The sequence below is a fragment of the Lycium barbarum genome, chromosome 3, assembly GCF_019175385.1.
Source record: "Lycium barbarum isolate Lr01 chromosome 3, ASM1917538v2, whole genome shotgun sequence".
NCBI classification, from domain to species: Eukaryota; Viridiplantae; Streptophyta; class Magnoliopsida; order Solanales; family Solanaceae; genus Lycium; species Lycium barbarum.
Window position 1 is genome coordinate 65,123,598 of NC_083339.1, and position 19,982 is coordinate 65,143,579.

The 19,982-nt window shown below is 37.1% G+C and overlaps 1 protein-coding gene across 4 annotated transcripts in view; it reads left to right on the top strand.

The window, feature by feature from the left end:
• Positions 1-3,120: 3,120 nt before the first annotated feature.
• LOC132631509 (polycomb group protein EMBRYONIC FLOWER 2) overlaps positions 3,121-19,982 on the top strand; it is a 38,047-nt gene continuing 21,185 nt past the window's right edge. The window contains exons 1-16 of one of the 4 annotated variants that reach the window (XM_060347082.1): positions 3,121-3,301; positions 5,347-5,424; positions 5,553-5,721; positions 6,170-6,225; positions 6,910-7,027; positions 7,113-7,272; positions 7,355-7,396; positions 8,892-9,031; positions 16,159-16,221; positions 16,336-16,457; positions 17,243-17,307; positions 18,221-18,273; positions 18,414-18,467; positions 18,552-18,611; positions 19,278-19,324; positions 19,428-19,549. In XM_060347082.1, the coding sequence (XP_060203065.1) occupies positions 5,390-5,424; positions 5,553-5,721; positions 6,170-6,225; positions 6,910-7,027; positions 7,113-7,272; positions 7,355-7,396; positions 8,892-9,031; positions 16,159-16,221; positions 16,336-16,457; positions 17,243-17,307; positions 18,221-18,273; positions 18,414-18,467; positions 18,552-18,611; positions 19,278-19,324; positions 19,428-19,549 (1,306 nt within the window). In that variant the 5' untranslated portion in view covers positions 3,121-3,301; positions 5,347-5,389. Of the gene's footprint in view, positions 3,302-3,329; positions 3,405-5,341; positions 5,425-5,552; positions 5,722-6,169; positions 6,226-6,909; positions 7,028-7,112; positions 7,273-7,354; positions 7,397-8,891; positions 9,032-16,158; positions 16,222-16,335; positions 16,458-17,242; positions 17,308-18,220; positions 18,274-18,413; positions 18,468-18,551; positions 18,612-19,277; positions 19,325-19,427; positions 19,550-19,982 lie in introns of those variants that run through there. The other 3 variants (XM_060347080.1, XM_060347081.1, XM_060347083.1) reach the window with 3 other exon arrangements.

Genomic DNA, 19,982 nt, shown 5'->3' on the forward strand with positions numbered 1-19,982 from the left:
TTCATCTATATATATGCATCGACAGTGTAAATTTAGGTATGTTTATTAGCAATATAAAATATATGCTATCACTACCCAATACATAAATCTTTATAATTGTACACAACGACATATACATAGATACGCTATAATCCAAAGTGGTTTCGTCTAAAAAAAACAAAAAAAGAAAAAAAGTGAACCCCACCACCTCCAAGCTCATGTATAAAAAATAAAAAAAGGTGGACCCCATATTAAAAAAATAAAGCAATATAAAAAATAAAAAAAGAGTCGACCCCATATTAAAAAAACAAGCAATATCAAAAAAAAAAAAGGGCACTCCATATTAAAAAATTAAACAATATTCATATAATTCTCAAAGTATCCCTATTAAGTCAATAATGGTGAATTCATTGCCACATGCGTATCAACCCATTAGTGGGAGCAAATGAAATTATTATACAGCAAAAAACGTAGACCCCATATTATTGCTTTTCTTCAAAAGGCTAAGTAGCCAAACCAAGTAATTTCCTTTCTTTTCTTATATTAGCCTGAGATCTAATTTAGATATTTAACTGTTGTATTTGATATTCCGCCATGTCATTTATTTGTTATGTTTACGAAAATAAATATACTTAAAATATTTATATTTTAAAATAAGATAGAATTTAATTACATTTTCATTTTTATTCTTACTCTAATAGATATAAAAAGAGATTAATGTCGTAAAATAAAAAATAATATTAAATGGAGATCAACTAATAAATAAGGTAAATTAGTCAAATTATAATTCTAATTGATGTTTTCTTAAAAAACTGTGCAAAAGATAACATAACAAGTAAAATGAACTAAACCAAAAATATGCACCAAAAATTTAAAAATAGTAGTTCTTCGTTTAAATAGAAAATCAAATTTCTACTTTATTTCGTTTTAAACATGTAAAATTAATTTAATAATTTGAATTAGAATTATCCAAATTAAAATTTGATAAAAAATAATAAATATTGTTTAGGTCCAATCTACATACATTAACAATAGAATATTTTACACTTTTAAAATAATCGAATTAAAATTTAAAGCATCAACTAATACTTAAATATTGCTATTGTTCTGTCTCAAAGAGAGGAAAATAGTTTCCTTTTAAACAATTCTTCTTTTTTAAAAAAGTATTAATAAATTTTTGCAAACTTCGTATTCGTAACAAACACTAATATTATAAAGTTTTGGATACGAAGCATAAACTACAATGTTATATTAATCGTATTTTGAACATCGTATGTATGTATATGTATATATATATATATATATATATATATATATATATATATATATATATATATATATATATATATATATGCGTATGTTATTAGCAATATAAAATATGCGTATATTATTACTACCTAAACACAACTACATACACATAGATACACTATAATCTAAAGTGTTGGCCTGTGCGCAGCACGGGCATACACCATCTAGTGATAATAGGTAGTGGGTGGGTAGGTGGGTGGCTTTTAGCCATTTTCTCTAATTAATTAGTTACTATATATATAATTTACTTATACTTTCTAGATTTTCCACATCAGATTCTATCATTAATATTTCTCTCTCTATATATATATCTCTATGTACAAACATCCACCTATATATGTCACGTCAAAAGAAAACACATTCACAATAGTATGCACTGATTTGGAGCTTAAATATAAGGTTTTAGTTTTAAGGTATCATGCTTATCTTTTTGTTATTCATTTCATATACGCCCTTTATATATTCAACTTGTGTTAGATTAGGGTTTAGATTTGTATCTTGTTAATCCGAAAATTGAGATTTTTTTAATAATAGAGTTATATTTTATAGTGTAAATGGATACATTCATGTTTTGGCGAAAGTGATGATGTGTTAAAAGGTTACTCCCTCCATTTTTAACCAAATAAATCTAATTTAACATAATTATATTTTAAAAATCAAGAAGATATTAGTTATTATTTTAAAATTCAGTCTTGCTCCAATAGGTGATAGGTACAATTTTCCAAAAAACAATTACCAATTTATCAATCTTTTGAAGAAAAATGTGTAGCAGAAATAAATAGTAATTTGATCAAAATACTATTAAATAGTTTTTTTAATGAATGTATCAAAACTTCATAAGTACAAAGTTAAAAGTGTTTCGTTTTAGTCAAATTGTTTCTTGTTCCCTGTTAAAAGTTTGACCCTTGTCCAGAAATAATTTTTGACACAACCACAACTTCAATCTTCGAAAATGACTGAAAATTGGAAGAGTGATTGAAAAAGATTTGGGGGGAAATGACCAAGAAAAGGGGATGATAAATAGGGGCTGAAGTTTACCGTTGGAGGCCTTTAATTTAGGGTGATTTAGACTAATACGTAGACTTAAAATAACAATTGAAGTCTTTTCTTCAATCCTTATGCACCTACAAGAGGTGTATACATTCTTGGACATGTAAGAGTTTATGGGTTACGAAATTCCCAAAACAAAAGGTTCAGGAAAATTATAGGACCCTGTATGGAGTGCGTGCGTAATTGGTAAAATGATAATACATTCGTGGGGGGGGGGGGGGGGGGGGGGGGGGGGGGGGGGGAGGAGTTACCCATTTACTCTAATTAATTATACTATTTACATAATTTACTTATCCTTTTTGGATTTTTTGTATCAGGTTCTATCATTAATATTTTTCTTTTTTTGCTTTCTCTCTATCTTTGTGTACAAACATCAACCTATATATATATATATATATATATATATGCAGATCAAAAGAAACAGATTCACAATAATACACTTTGATTTGGAGCTTGGATACAAGGTTTTAATTTTGAGGTATTATACTTATCTTTTTGTTATTCATTTCATAAACGCTCTTTATCTATTCAATTTTATCATAATATCATTAGTTGATATGTATTGTCATCTTTAAGCATTTCTATTATAGTCAGGATTCGAGATGCATCTACAATAGTATTAATTATTATTTTTAAAATTTATTCTTTCTCCAATTAGTGATAGATACAATTTTTTTAAAAACCTTACCAATTTATCAATATTTCGAAGAAAAATGTTTACCAGAAATAAATAGTAGTTTTATCAATTTTCTTTTAATACTACTATTAAATAGTTTTTTTAATGAATGTCTCAATACAAAGTTAAAAGTGTTCCGTTTCAGTTCTCTGTTGACCCTTGCCGAAAACGCCTGTGGTTGTGTGAGTGGTCAAAGTTACAAACAAATCGAAACCAAATTCGGATCCAATAGTCCGACCAATTTTACGTCCGCCAAATTTCAAACGACCTTATCTCGTCGATTCGATTGTAGGTTTCATTCTTCTAATTGTTCTATACATTGGCAACACTTCTAATTTTGCGTATATCCATGTTTTGTCTATTAATTATCAGTAATTGGGGAATTCCACAGGTTATCTTATTTTTTCTTTCGGTTTTGTTTGTTTGGAGTTGCCTATGAAGAATGACCCTAGCGTTTAGCTGCAATTAAGTAAAGATGGGATTAGCTGAATTATTTACATCTGAATTATTAGCTGATTTTACCCCCCCCCTCCTTATGAGTAGTATTAGTTAGTAATTGGGTAGATTCTTTTCTTCAAGGTGTAGTACTAACGTGTTGCTTCATTTGCTTTTTATCTTGCTATTTTGTTGTCATATTTTTCTTAATACCATGCTTCAAATCCTTTTCTTTTCATTCGAGCTGAGGGTCTATCGGAAACAAACTCTCTATCCCATAAAGGTAGGGGTAAGGTCTGCGTACATCCTAGACTACACTGGGTATGTTGTTGTTGTTGTTGTAATGATTCACTGACTGTTCGGCTGCAATTGGTTATTGCTTACCGATTTTATAGCCCTTTTTCCTTGGTAATTTGGAAGAAATAGTCTTTTTGGATAAAGAATAAAGTGTATATATATATATGTAATTCATTTGAATGTGATGTGAAAAACCAGCTTTTGTTATGTGAATTCAGACACTCATCCTTAAAATCAGGAACTAATTGAGAAGCAGGGAGGTCTATTAGATCTTAGAGGACAAAGTATCCTGCCTCCACGCGTGTTTTGAAGGCTGAACTAGGTGTAGTTGTAGTTCAATTTGATTAAAGTTTTTCAAGATCAAATTCACCAATTACTTGTGCTGGAATGAATATATTTGATGAGCTATTCTAGATCGATAGTTCCATTGGGTTGCGTTTGCCCAGAGATAGTTTCCTCAGCTTCAAGGAAATGGAATTGCTCACTGTTGAGAAATTGGTCTGGTGTAAGATTTGGCCCGGGGGGGGGGGGGGGTCGTTGCCAGATTCTTCTTTTAAGAAGGTTTAGTGGGGACTACGAAAAGGAGAGGGAGAATGGCATATCTGCAGGTGGGAGGGAAACAGAAATTGGGAAGGTAAGAAGACTTGACTGGTTAGCGGATGCTATCCCGCAGACATCTGTGTGATCTCCATAATTTTCTTTTTGTTCTGCTAGTTTTCAGATTACCATATGAGATATTCACTTTTTTGGGGACAAGTCACTATATGAGAGACTCACTTATTCATATTACACTAGAGACAAAAATGTTGCAGATCAATCTCTGTCTCTCTTCTGAATCACTCTTGATTGTTAGGAAGACACTGATTCCTGATCTTTTTGAGTGATTAATACTGTTAATGTATCACATGACTTGCTAATTTGTTTTTTTGATAATTACTTGCTAATTCATTGTGGTGGGCCATTCTGGCAACCTATTCTTCCTTAAGTTGAACACTACTTTTTCAGTGACATTTGTATTTTTCTTAAAGCATTTGTACATGAGTTCCAATGGTATATTGCTGTGGTTCCCCTTTCTTTGTAAATCAAAGAACAAAGTTTTGTTCATGCTATAGCCAAAAGTGTATCCCTTTCGCTGGATGAAGAAACTTCACACGAGTTGCCATGTTAAGCTCCACTCACATTTTCTGTCTGGTAGTTCCAATTTTTTTCTATTGGTTCTTTGCTTATCAAAAAGGCTCCTAACATGTAATCTCATTCTCTTTATTGTATCATTTTCTTAAAATGGTTATCCGGTTGCACTTTGATAAGAGGCTATTTATTTCCATACACTCATATTGTGAGACTTCATGGTTTGTTTTTTCAAGTGAGATGAGAATGATTGTTCCTTTGGATACCCCCCCCCCCCCCCCCCCCCCCCCCCCCCAAAAAAAAAAAAAAAAAAAAACTACAGGAAAGAGGAGGAGGAAAATAAGGCTCATGTATTATCTGAGGGAGAAATCTGAATCAGATTTTACGATTATCTTTCTTTCCCTTGTTGCCCATTATGTGAAGTACTTTATGATTCTCTTCTCACATGATTTTAATTTCTGAATCTAGTGAAGTTGAGAGAACTATGAATATACATTTGAATACTGTGTGACAAGGATGCCAGGCATACCTTTAGTGGCTCGTGAAACCACGTAAGATATTCCCTGTGTCCTGCATTTGAAGTGTTATATTTATGTTTTTCAATGATTACATTTTAAGATACTCAAATGCACTTACAGAAGCATGGATGTTGATTGTTATATTGTAATTTGTGGAACAGGAACTACACTTGCTACTGCAGTTACTCTACAGTTACGGATTCGATGTGCAGGCAAGATTCTGCTACACATTTGTCTGCAGAGGAGGAGATTGCTGCAGAAGAAAGCCTTTCAAGTTATTGCAAACCTGTTGAACTCTACAACATTCTCCAACGGCGTGCTGTTAGAAATGTAATGTACTTACGTGAGAATACCACTTTGCCTATTCATCAAGGCTAATGTTTTTGGTGTCAGTTTCCTAGTTGATGTTCATGGTCTTACAAATGTTGTTGATTTTATTGGTTTTGTTTATCTGCATCAAACAGTCATTTTAAATGTCAGTTGAAGTTTTTGTGGTAAAATACTCAAGAGCATTGTCGTTTTTCTCAGCCATTTTTCTAAATAAATGCATCTTATGTCAGTTCCAAGCGTTTTCGATAAATGCATACTCAAGATTATTATCTTTCTCTGACCCATGCTTTTGAGCTGATGTTTTAGATCCTGAGTTCCATTTTTGCTTGTTACGAATTGTATGAGTTTTAATGTGATTGGTCTCATCACTTTTATGAGATGCTAATTATACATTCATCATCTGTATTTTGTGTAAGATGTTTCTAAAAGAGGGTAGAATATCATGCAGCCTTCCTTCCTTCAAAGATGTTTACAGTACAAAATTCAAGCGAAGCACAAAAGGAGGTATATTCTGATTGTGACTGCTTTCACTCCCAATTTTTCCATTATTCCAGGTTATGTCTCATATGCTAGATGCTCTGAGGTACTTTTAATTGTCATGTGATATCGTCTATGTTGCTTTGGAAGTGAAGCTCTAAATTTGTGTGGAGACATGACTTTTCAGACTTGATTCTATTTGGAAATTTTTGTTTGAATATTTCATAATTGTAGTTGCTGTTTAGTGTTTTTGTTTTTGTTTTTTTGTTTTTTGACAATGGCTGTTTAGTCAATATTATTCTATTAAATTTCATGAATTTGTATAGAAAGTCGGGAAATGTTCAATGATCTAAATCAAACAAGTTCCAAGTGATAAGACATGTCTTCACAATATGATTCAGTGTTTAAACTTTATAGTGCTATGTCTCTTTGGTAAACATTTTCCTTTTGAAATTTGGTAATAAGTACTTACACATTTAAGACTTGTACAGTAAGCTTGCATGATATGGTCGCTTCACCTTATGGCTGCAAAGTAACATCATAAAAGACAGACCTAATTACTGCTGCCAAGTTTGTCTAACATTTTTCCTTTCAAAATTTGTTATAAGTACTTACACATTTAAGACTTTATAGTAAGCTTGTATGATATGGTCGCAATCATTACGCATTTAAGCTTGTATAGTACTTACACCTTATGACTAATTATTTTAGGATTCGAATGGCAATATCTGTGCCAGCAACTGTGAACGATGAATCACAGGTCCAGAATTTGTTTCCTTTGTGTGTAATTTTGGCAAGGCCAGTATCAAGTTCTGCAGCTGCTGAGGCAGTAAGTTCTTATCTTGTGCAAATACGTCCACTGTGTTCTAATCTTGTATGCTGTTGGGTACCTTGCTAATGCCCTTTGGTTACAGCATTCTGCTGTCTATAAATTTAGGCGGGCATGCATATCAACCTCATTCAGTGGAGTTGATGGGATAAATCGAGCTCAAGCAAAATTCCTTCTCCCTGAAATGAATAAACTATCTGCTGAAATAACTGCTGGCTCTCTTGTCATCCTGTTTGTCAGCTTTGGTAGGTATAAAGTGCTTTCTGGAATTTTATTTGTCGAGATTCGATATGAGGGCCAACTATATATGGTTTTCTGCCTTTGCAGCCGAACTTGCGAGAGATCATGTGGATACATCTTCATTTCCATGTAAGTAGCAGGGAAGTTGGAAAGATCCTGAGTTTGTGCAGTTACCGGTGTCAAATAAACTTTATCTGGCATTTACGCTTGCTAGCTTTTTCAAACTCTGCAACTTTTCATTTTGTTCTCTTTTGCTATATATGTGTTTTGATGGTTTGTTAAAACTTAAGCATATGTATATTGTTCAAACATTGCAAGTCTAGCCATCTATATACTTACATTTTCAAAAAAAGTCTAACCATCTGTATTGTGCCACATCTGAAAACATGTTTCTTCAGTTGTAAGTGACCTATTTCACATGCCTGAATTAAAAGGAAAAAAATATAATGACAATGCTGTAGTAATTGCAGTATGGTAACCAGTACAGGAGGTCTCTATGCTAATTCTTTCCTACTCTTATCTTTCTTAGGGATCTATATGTTTAGCTGATTGAGGAAAGAGAAATTTAGAATTTACCTTCTACCTGTCCCTTTATGCTTTATAATAGTGATTCTCCTTCACACTATCCTACATGAACACTGTGTCTTTAATTTTCCTTTCCTCTCTTTCTATCTCTATGGACCTGCCAAGATATGGACATCTTTTAGTTCGATGCTGTTAGAGAGTACTCCCTCCGTTCCATAATCAGTGGTTTTTTAGGCTTTTCAATTTTTTCCAAAATAAGTGGTGCTTTAGGATTTCAAGAAGACTTTGGGAAGATTCTTCCAAGATTACCCTTATTGAAATAGTCAAGATTCATTACTACCTTTTTCTTCCTAGAAAATAGTAAAACTTGATTAGGAGTAAGTTAGTAAAAACACTTCTAATTTTGTAGGAGTGAGCAATTTCTTAAGGGGTGTGCATGAGCCTAAAAAACCACTTATTATGGAACGGAGGGAGTATCTTCTAACAAGCAAGGATTGTGTGAAACCAATCAGATACTTAACACTTAACAGCAACACAGGAAACTTTGTATATCTCAGTCTAATCTAATGGCTGCACAGCAAGCTTAATAACAATTTAATTCATAACTCTAAACATCAGTATGGAAGAGCCTTGGCTCATTGGTCCATTTGAGTCTTATTATGAGTAAGAAGAGGTAGAGAGTTATATTCAACTGAACCACATTTGCCTTTTCCAATAAAAAAATCTAAGCATCATTATGAATTCATGTTTGGGGTTTGATGTTTATAATATAACTACATATTTTGAATTTTATATCTGGAATGTTGTCAACAAATCTCAAAGAAGTCCACGGACTTTCCTCAGTGTTTGGAATAGGCACTCATTGTTAGGCTTCATTAGCACATGAAAAGAAAAACCATATAGAGGTTGTTACTATATCAAATTTAGGCTGTCTGTTTGCCTTATTGTCATTTGCTGCTTTGTACTTTTTCATTTTTCAGTATGCTTGATAACCTCCCTTTTCCATATTTAGTTGAGATTTAAGTTTTTGACCCTTTCTTCAGGTTTCTCATGGTCCATCATCTTTGTTGTTTCTAATCTTATTTTCAAATTTTGGTAGTGAATCTTGAAGGGCACTGCTTGTTGGGCAAAATGCCGATGGAATTACTTCATTTATTGTGGGAAAAGTCTCCCAATTTGAGTTTAGGGGAGAGAGCTGAGATGTTATCAACAGTTGACTTGAACCCTTGTTTCATGAAGGTACGCCATAGCTGAAGTTGCTGAATAGAAGTATGTATTGTTAGTTCTTTTATTTTTATTTTTTATAATCGAGAAATCCCCCAGAAGGGGTGCCTTGGAGTAACTGGTAAAGTTGCTACCATGTGACCAGGAGGTCACTTGTTCGAGCCGTCGAAACAACCTCTTGTAGATATGCAGGGTAAGGCTGCATACAATAGACCCTTGTGGTCCGGCCCTTCCCTGGACCTCGCACATAGTGGGAGCTTAGTGCACTGGGTTGCCCCCCCCCCCCCCCCCCCCCCCCCCCCCCCCTTTTTTTTTTTTTTTTTTTTTTTTTGATAAGGTAATAATTTTATTAACAGTTGGGGGAAAAGACCCCGTATACAAGCCGTATACCAAAAAGAGAGAACGTACATCAAAACATGATTCTCAAAAAAGGAGACCCAATTTTCTATACAAACAGGGGTCTCATGGGAACACCAAAAGCAAACTAGAAACAAGAGACTATTTTGCAGCTTTACAATATCTAGTTCCACCCCTTCGAATGCCCTCCTATTTCGCTCTTTCCAAATAACCCACATCAGTGCTAGCGGGGCAACCTTCCAAGCCCTAGGACTCCTCTTCCCCTTTCTATAAACCCAACTATACAAAGCCTCCTCCACCGTTCTCGGCATCACCCATCGCATCCCAAACCAATCAAGAACCACCCTCCATAGTCGGTTAGCCACCTGACAATGCAACAAGAGATGATCCACATCTTCACCCGTACTCTTACACATGAAACACCAACTTACATGGTTGATCTTCTTCTTTCTCAGGTTTTCTGCTGTCAATATCACACCCCTTGCTGCCAACCACGCAAAGAAACACACCTTCCTCAGAACCCTGGGAACCCAAATAGCACGATGAGGGAAAATACATTCATCTCTCCTTAATAACCTTTCATAAAACGATTTAACAGTGAATAAACCAACTCTACTCTCTCGCCAACTACAAGTATCCGATCTATCGGTAAGAATATTTTGTCCATACAGTAACTCAATCAAACTATAAAATTCTTGCAGCTCCCAGTCCTGAAAATTCCTCCTAAACCTCAGATCCTAATGAACTTCCCCCTCGTGAGGCCTCACAATTTGTTGGACTGTCATCTCTCTTTGACAGGACACTCTATATAAGTTAGGGAAAGCTACCCTCAACTCATTCTCTCCACACCACTTGTGTGTCCAAAAATTAACTCTACGACCATCTCCAACTTTGAAAGAAATGTGTCTACTAAAGTCTTCCCACCCCTTCATAATACTCCTCCATAGGCCACATCCAAACGGTGTTATGATGTCTCTAGTCCTCCACCCACCTTCCATAATGCCATACTTCTCTGCTACCACCCCCCTCCAAAGTGCGTTCTCCTCCACCCCAAACCTCCATAACCACTTCCCTAGCAAGGCTTTGTTGAAGACCCCAAGATCTTTCACACCGAGTCCTCCCCATACCTTTGGAGATGTGACAGCTCTCCAATTCACTAAATGAAACTTTTTAGAACCATCCGCTGAATCCCATAGAAAATTCCGCTGAAGTCTTTCTAGCGTTTCTGTCACTTTACAAGGAGCCTGCAGAAGCGACATGAAATAAGTTGGGATGCTAGACAAAGTGCTCTTAATCAATACTTCCTTCCCTCCTTTTGATAAGTTTCTCTTTTGCCACCCCGCTAGCCGCTTCTCAACTCTTTCAATCACCGGATTCCACACCGCTAAATCTTTGTTTGAAGCACCCAACGGAAGGCCCAAATATGTGGTAGGAAGCGTGCCCACTTTACAATTTAACACTTGTGCAATCTCATCCATATTAACCACTTCTCCTATCGGAGTGATTTCATATTTCCTAAGATTGATCTTGAGGCCTGACACAACCTGAAACCAAATAAGTATCTGTCTCAAGTAATCTACCTGAAATACCAAGGTATCATCCGCAAATAAGAGATGTGTAACCGTCACATTACTGTGTCCTCTGAATGAAGCATCAAAACCCTTCAATAAGCCTCCAGTGACTGCCCTATCAATCATTTTGCTCAAAGCTTCCATTACAAGAATGAAAAGCATAAGGGATAAACGATCCCCTTGTCTTAACCCCCTCGAGCTCCCAAAGAAACCGCAAGGACTCCCATTCACCAAAATAGAAAACCTAGCAGTAGAGATGCAAGCATTCATCCATTTCCTCCACTTGTCCCCAAACCCCATCTTTTGCATTATAAAGTCTAGAAAGTCCCAATTCACATGATCATAAGCTTTCTCCAGATCCAACTTACATAAAATTCCTGGCTCTCCTTTCTTCTTTCTAGAGTCAACCACTTCATTCGCCACTAAAGCTGCATCAAGGATCTGTCTTCCTTCCACAAAAGCATTTTGAGAGGAGGATACTGTTTCATCCAAGACCTTTTTTAGTCTATTAGAAAGCACCTTAGAGATAATTTTATAGATGCTACCCACCAGACTAATAGGCCTGTAATCGTTGATGCTCGTCGCCCCTTCTTTTCTCGGCACAATAGTGATGAAAGATGCATTAAGACTTTTCTCGAACTCTCCAGTTTCATGAACTTCTTCAATGGTCTCCATCACCTCGACCTTGACTATTCTCCAGCAATGTTGGAAAAAAGCTAGAGTGAAGCCATCCGGTTCCGGTGCCTTGTCTCCTGCACAACTCCCAATCGCATCCCTTACTTCTTCTTCTACAATAGCCCTTTCCAACGACTCCCCCATCCCCTCCCCTATTTGACTAAACATTATTCCCCCAAGCTTCTGCCTCCACCTAACATCTTCTTCAAATAACCGATCATAGTACCCCACAATGGCCCCCTTAACTTCCTCCTCCCCCTCAAAAACTACTCCATTCACTTCTAAAGAATCAACAAAGTTCCTCCTCCTATTAGCCACCGCTACTCTATGAAAATACTTTGTATTTGAATCCCCCTCCTTCAACCACAATGCCCTCGATTTTTGCCTCCAACTAGTCTCTTGAGCTATTGCCAAATCAGCTAGCTCCTTCTTCGCCTCCTCCTTCATGATACTCTCCCCCTCATCTAACTCCCTCAACCCTTCCACTCGCTCCATTTCCCCCACCACATTAATTAACTCCCTCATTTTAACTTCTACCCTCCCAAACACCTCAGTATTCCACCTCCTTATATCTCCTTTTAGCAATTTTAATTTGCTGGCAAGTCGGAAGGAAGGTGTGCCTACAACTTCATAACTATTCCACCAACCATTAACTCTATCTTCAAAGTCTGTCACCTGAAGCCACATATTCTCGAACCTGAAAGGAATACGCATGTTCCTCCTTCTACTCCCATCAAGCATGATAGGCGAATGATCCGAAATCAATCTAGGCAAAGGAACTTGCAGCACATCTGGCACCATCTCCTCCCAATCGGTAGACACCAAGAATCTATCAAGTCTAGATTTTGAAGTTGAAACTCCTCCTCTGAACCATGTAAAACTTGCACCTGTTAATGGAAGATCAGCAAGAGAAAGATTGTTAATAAACTCCGAGAACTCTTCCATCGCCCTAGACAACACCCTACACCCCAACTGATCCTCCGGGAACCGTATTGTATTAAAGTCTCCCCATAAGACCCAAGGAACCTCCCACCTCGCCATAAAAGTAGTCATCTACTCCCAGAACCTCTCCTTTGAATCCTCCCCTACTGGTCCATACACACCCCCAAATCCCCACTCTTCACCACTCCCCACTGTTTTTAACCGGGCTGCAATCATGAACTCGCCCTTACTTACCTCCATCACCTCTATTTTCCTTTCATCCCATAACATTATTATACTCCCTGCATTCCCTATAGCTGGCACACAATCGTACTTCACCCATTGTCCCCCCCAAACACTTCTAGCAACCACATCTGTCATTACTTCTATTTTTGTCTCTTGAAGACACAAGAGATCCGGACTCCACTCCCTAATCCCCACTTTGATGATGTCCCTCTTATTTGGGTCATTCAACCCCCTCACATTCCATATAATGATTTTAACTTCCATGGACAATGTCTTTACCCTTGTTCCCCCTCCTCTCCTCCCCTGTAGCACCACTGATTTCCTTACTTCTACATCTCCTCTCATACACTATCACTTTTCCTTCCCCCTCACTCAAACTTCTATCTGTCTCTTCCCTCCCGTAATCTTCTTCCCGTTCTCTATCTTCTTTTGCCTCTTGTTCAATATTCTTGAGCAAAACTACCACCCTATCCTCCTTCCCTTCAAATAACACCCCCAAAAATTCTCCAAACCTAAGGTAATTTTCTCCCACCCAACTTGTCAAGTTACTTGCTTCCTCAACACAAGCTAATGGCACCACATCTTCTATTTGAATGACTTTACAGCTGCTGCCAGTGCCAAACATCGACTGAGAACTAGCTGATAGTTGAGAATTAGCTCCTTCCCCCATAGAAAAGTGAGATTTTGAGTTTACGGAGGTCCCTCGGATACTTCCCGGTCCATTCCCACTGATTTCTGGAAGAAAAGGAGCTAACTGAAGATTTCCGGCGTCAACAGTGACTTTTTCCAGCACCGGCGAGGTCACCGGAGCCTCTGTAGCCTTAGATCTGAGCACAATAGGCTCTCCCAGAGTTGTAGAACTCCCAGACCCCATCACCTGGTCAGATCGACTGCCCCCCACCCCTGATTTGTGACTTCCGAAGTCGCCGGAATTATTTTTCCGGCAACCCGCGCACCTGCAACAGAGGTTGCGCCCTTCTGCTGCTCCCTCACGCACGAATCAGAAGACCCAGGTGCTTGACAGTGATCCTGAGGAGATTCCCTTCCTTCTTGCTCAATTTCCGGCGCCGGAGCATGAAGATTCCGGCTAGGCGGCTGCTGCTGATTCAAATTTCTGTTTCCGGTCGAGTTTTTTGCCATCTGGCCATATGACCTGCTCTGATTAGTGAACTGGTCCAATCTGCTCCTCCAACCCGGTTCACTAATCCAAGGGTATTTCTGTCTTTTCACATTGTTAGGGTTTTTTTTTTTTATCTTTCACAAATTCAAACTTCCTGTTGCCTCCTTTCTTCTTCTCCATGACAGACCTCCTATCCATGGCTTCCGGAGAAAGAAGATCACCCTTAACAAAAACCCTGCCCCTCCCCCCTCCTATTCCTCCTCCCCTCTCAGGATTATTGTTGTTTCCTTCCGTCTTTTGCGACATCGTCATTGGAGTAAAATCAATGGATAACCATATTCTAAACTCCATATCACCATCATCCACCACAACAGAAATAGGAACTCTCCCCCCCTTTTTCACCAAAATTCTCACTCTAGACATATCATGAAGACTGCAAATAACATTCACAAATCCCCCACATAGATCCCCAACTTTCTTGAAAAGATCAACACACCAAAGATGGACCGGGAGACCCACCAGATTAACCGTCACAGTGTTGGTGCCGTAGGTGAATCGACACACCCTTCTTGCTCCCTCCACCTCTCTAGCTTCATAAAATTTCCATTAAACCATCTTCTCCCACCATGAAGTATCTTGATAGCCTGATCCTCATTCACAAAGCGAAACAAAACTTGAGTATCACTCAGCTGAGTGATTTTCAAGCCATCTGTAACTTCCCACTCCTTAGTAGCCCAGTTTCTGATTGCCTCTGGTGAACCCACCCATTTTGTGAAGGAACCAACCAAGCAAGACTTTAAAAAACTTTTTCTCTTCCGAATATGTTCCTCCGACAGCGAGAACATAGGTTCACTTGTTGACTCCTTTTTACGGCATATACCTCCCAGGTCTAAAGCTGGCCAGACCAAGGCTTCCTTGAAAGACATATGCTCCAACTTCCCAGATTCTAGAGAGAAGTAGGAGCTTCTCTCTCTAGAGGACATATTTCCGGGTTGCCCTTTCTAATCGAGAAAATCCCCCAATAGGCGGTGGTGCACGGTTCGAAACTCGGTGGATAATGCCCACCCTATACCCTTCCCCATTTTAAAAAAATAGTAGTAGTGTGTATTGCTAGTTTGATATTGTTTCGTGGACTAATTTGTGAACCAACATCTCATTGACAATCTGGAAGAGTGATCAAGATGATCACTAGTTTTTTATATCCTTCAAATGTACATCCTTAGTTTTACCAAAACAGCTTGTGGTTTCAGAAGTTTTCTTCAACCAAGCACCAATAGAAAAAAGTTTTGCAGTTTTTGCAAAATACTACTCCAGAGGTGCTTTTCAGATTTTACAAAAAACTGAGAAGCTTTTCTGTGTTGGTGTTTGGTGGAAAATTTTTTGCGTCAAAATATTGCAACACTTTCTGGAAACAAACGGCAGCTCTGTAAATTGTAGTTTTGCTACTGCTGGGGGCGTTGCAACTGCCCTTAGTCATGTCATTATGCCTCCCTTTTCTTTACCAAACTGAGTAAGTAGATTTAAAACCAGCTTCTGATTCACTTGGATTAAAACATGACTAATCTTCTATACCAATATTGAATCTGGATATGATCTATCTCATTGGCTTACTTGACTACGTCTGAAGCATTACTCAATTTTGAATGTCTTTTGTTAGTTAAGGCAGATAATTCTTCTCTTGCCCATGTTGCTTCTATATGTTATATTTAATAGTTCTGTAAGTGAAAACAAGAAATGTCTGATTCTCTACCTCGTTAATCATAAGCATTGATAACCAAGCAGTCAGCACTTCACATATTTGGTAGAGATGCTGATTCTTCTAGATAGACTGTTTTCTTTTAGTGTTTCATGATGTAGAACCCGTTCATAGTGGGCATTGCCAGATGTTGTACAGAGGCTGGTTCTTCTGGATAAATGATGCTGGAAGGCCATTGCTGAAGTACTTCTGATTAATTTGCGCGTGAAGTTGTTCTGGTGTTGATACATGGTCACACATAATGAAATAAGTAATAGTGATGCATAGTCAGACATATCGATTAGTCAACAGTTAATTGTTACCGAGATTTTTTTTTTTTTTAATCAAAGAATTTTATCCTCTTTTAATTACTCCTATTTTCTTGCCAAGAGATCCTTGCTGTACGTCCTCCATTGAGGAAAAAGAAAAGACTAACCCCCACCCAAATAAAAAGAAGAAATAAAGAAAAACTAGAGGAACCACCTTCTCTGACAGCTTTTGTGTCTTCAATATGCAGACAAGCTGTTTGGACAAAGACAGATGTATTTCCTTTCAGTATCCCCGCAGTTCTGCGGCTCTGGTAGGTCATTTTGTACTCAGTGCCTATGTCCTTGAGGATTGTAATAAAAGATATTCAATCTGTTTGCTTATATAATTGATTTTCTTGGATGCTGTAATGGTTGGATTACGAAAGGCAACAATACAGCAGCTGCAAGTGAAGATTGCTGCAGAAGAAGCTGGTGCAAGAGAAAGATCACGTTATGATTCTTTCTCCTATAGTGACATTCCTACAACTTCATTGCCTCAAATAATTAGGTGAAGTTACCCATTTTCTGCGCAGCATTTTTCTCCATTTTGTGGTGACTTGTGTGTATTGCCTTTCTTGTCTCTGTCGTTATGCGATGTTTTTTTGTCCCTAGCTGTACGAGAAATTATCAGTACCATCGTTGTTGACTGCAATACTTCCATCATTGTGCTAATTCTTCTTCCCCAGCACCTACTTGCATTCAATTTATCGCTCATTTGAGCCCATGCCACTAGGTAGATTTGCCCTTTTAGCTCAGGTCAGCATTCAGGGGCATACTGCTCTAGCAAAACTTAGCTGAGCTCAGATCCCCACAATTATACTGGTATATATCTACCTTGTTAGAGCAGGATTAGCTTCCTCCTATGTTCCCAGCAAGTTTTTGTGCATGTTTGGTAGACCTTGTTCTTACCCATCTTTGCTACCTTCACCAGTTTGTAAATCATTCACATATTCAACCAAATTGATCAAGCCTGTGAATCCATCTCGTTTTCCAATGTGAATGTAGTGATGCAGCACAAAGTCATAAAAATACTATATATCAAACCATGCTCTATTGAACTCTGGTTTTGAAATAAGTCAAGATGCTGATTTATGTCTTTTCTGCTGCATGTCCCCTTTCAAGTTTCATTATCTCTTTAGCAAACAACATTTCCTTATTTTCTTTTCTTTCCTTTTGTTTTAAGAGAGTTTTGAAGGTGTGGACTTAGCTTGATACTGAAATTAAAGAGCTTCCCAATTCTTTATGTCCATTGTGAAGTAAATATCTAATCCTTTTACTTATCTCGCTTTCTAGGTTGAGGACAGGAAATGTTGTTTTCAACTATATGTACTATAACAATAAGTTGCAGAGAACAGAAGGTAAACTTAATCCTATTCAAAGCTTATTTCCTCTTTTTGCTTAGTTTTTCTTTTTGCTGTTTTTAATTTTTTCCCCTTTTGTTTTATTCTGTATATACTTGATTTTTTTCTGGAATAAAATACCACTAGCACACAGCTAGATGGTTTAATTAAAAAAAAAAAAAACCTTAATTCATCATTCTATGGTAAAGCTATGTTTTGTTTAACTTCATATTTGGCTGCTTTTGTTTAATTTTTCGTGATATTGCCACCAATATCTGTAGTTTGCTCTGGGTGGTTGTTCCTTGTGCTTTTGAACTGAGGTGATGACTCTAAGTTGGTTAGTTTTGTTTTGTAAAGCGTTTTCTGTTATTTGGATGGATTTAAAATGATTAAAGTAGGGTTCTTTTCCGGTTAAAGAATCAGGTCCATTTTGTTCTTTTCTTGAAAAATAAAATCTTGTCGCCTAAACTACATCCTGAACTCACTGTTACTTTGTTACTTGGATGTCTTACTTCCCTTTACTATACATGGGTGCTTCATGTTATTGGGTCATGCAAAAAGTGGCTAAGTTGAAATTTTGAGTACACTCTGATTCACAGCTTTTGATTCTGGGCATAAAGCAAAATTATATCCTTTTGAAATTAATTGTAGGAGCAATCAACTAAAAGTCTCCAACTTGCTACTTGGACTTTAGTCTTTCATATGTCAAACCAATCTGTCTGAATTGCCACCATCCTACATATAACGAAATATATTCAGCTCTTGGTGTGAGTGCAGTTAATAGTTTTTGAATGGTGAAATTGATGAGATTTGCATTGCGTCCTTCCATATGCGCGCGGAATTCTTTTCTTTGATCAAATTCCTTCCGCATGAATATTTCTTGTGCAGTTCAAGCTACTTAGTTACTCTTTTTTTTTTTTAAAACTTGCAGTGACAGAAGACTTCACCTGTCCTTTCTGCTTGGTAAAATGTGCTAGCTTTAAGGTAATGACTGGGATAATCTTTTGTTTTGTTAATAAAACTGAGCTATACGGATTTAGTCGGAAATGATTTTGGCAAGAAATTTGAGTTGAATGAATTAACTTATTAGTTTAATATTTTTTATCTTTGCTTTTTTGGTTTAGGGTTTGAGATATCACTTATGCTCATCCCACGATCTGTTCAACTTTGAATTTTGGGTTGGTAAACTTCAGCAAGCTTCAAGTAAAATTTAAATTTTGTATTGTTCTAAGATGTCAAATTAACCTTCGTATCATTTTTAGGTAAATGAAGAATATCAAGCTGTCAATGTATCTGTGAGAAGTGAGATGTGGAGATCTGAGGTCAGTATGTTTTCTTTTCACTTGGGGGTGAATCATATACTGTTTGTAGTGTCTGTTCCTTGCACAAATCTGGTGCAATGCAAAGTAGCTTTCTTCGATATGACAGTAGGAGATGGATGCTGAACTCTTATTTTAGGTATTTTGATCTGTCTAATCATGTCTGCAGTTGACCTTCTAGGAAGTTTTACTGGGTTCTTGATGAAAAGAAAAGCTATGTAGTTTAATCGTAAATATCTTTAATAAGGTCATGTCTTTTGAGGGAATAGAGACGAGCTTTGTACACCTGAGGAGTAGCCTCTTTTCCCTTATTATGTTTTGGTGCACCCATGACACCCCGTTATGTATAGGATATTGAGTGTCTTCCATAGAGAACCATTTGTTTTGGTGAGGTTCCTCTACCTTTTGGTATACTTCTTGTATACGGGTATTTATGCCCTTTGTTAATAATATTTTATCACCTTACCAAAAAAAGCATAAGGTCATGCCTTTTATTTACATGATGCCTGGTTAGATTCGAACTTCCTCCATAATTTTGTTTAGGCAGAGGTTTGAAAAGTCAGTTATGTAATATTTTATTCATTTCTGATACTTGAAATGCTTGACTACTCTTACTAGTCATGCTTTTTCTAATGTGCGAATTAACTTGCTCTCTGGAGTGATCTTCAGATTGTTGCTGATGGTGTGGATCCTAAGCAACAAACATTCTTCTTTTGGTATGTAACTGTCATGCTCCTTCAGTTTGTACTGTAGCTCTTTGATGTTACTTCAGAAGTATGTTATGATATTCGCCACTGCTTTATTGTAATTTATGCTCAGTTCAAGGCCACTAAGACGGAGGAAACGGCAGGATTCAGTTCAAAATTCAAAGCATGTGCACCCATTTGTTTTAGATTCAGATTTCCCCTCATCAAAGAATGAGCTCAATGACAAGATTAATGGTAATGGTGACTCTCTTTTGTTTCTTTTTTCCCACTGTATTCCTTGGATTATTCAATTTGTTGATAGTTTTGAGAGGTTGGATAGCTGTTTATTCAATTTACTTATGTATTCCTTGGTAGAAGTGGTAGATCATGGTTTCTTCTGGATACACGTAAATGAATTTTACTTGTTGTCAAAGTTTCATCAATATCCTCTTCTTCTTCTAAGTTTAAAGGTACTTGGTTTCTTACTGAAAGTGCAGCAATGTTTGAGCCGAGGGTCTCTCGGAAACAGCCATCCTACCTTGGTAGGAGTAAGGTCTGCGTACATTATACCCTCCCCAGACCCCAAGATGTGGGATTTCACTGGGCTGTTGTTGTTGTTGTTGTTGTTGTAGATAAGAAACTTTCTAGATGATATTTTCCTTGCATACTGTGCAATAAAATTAAGAAT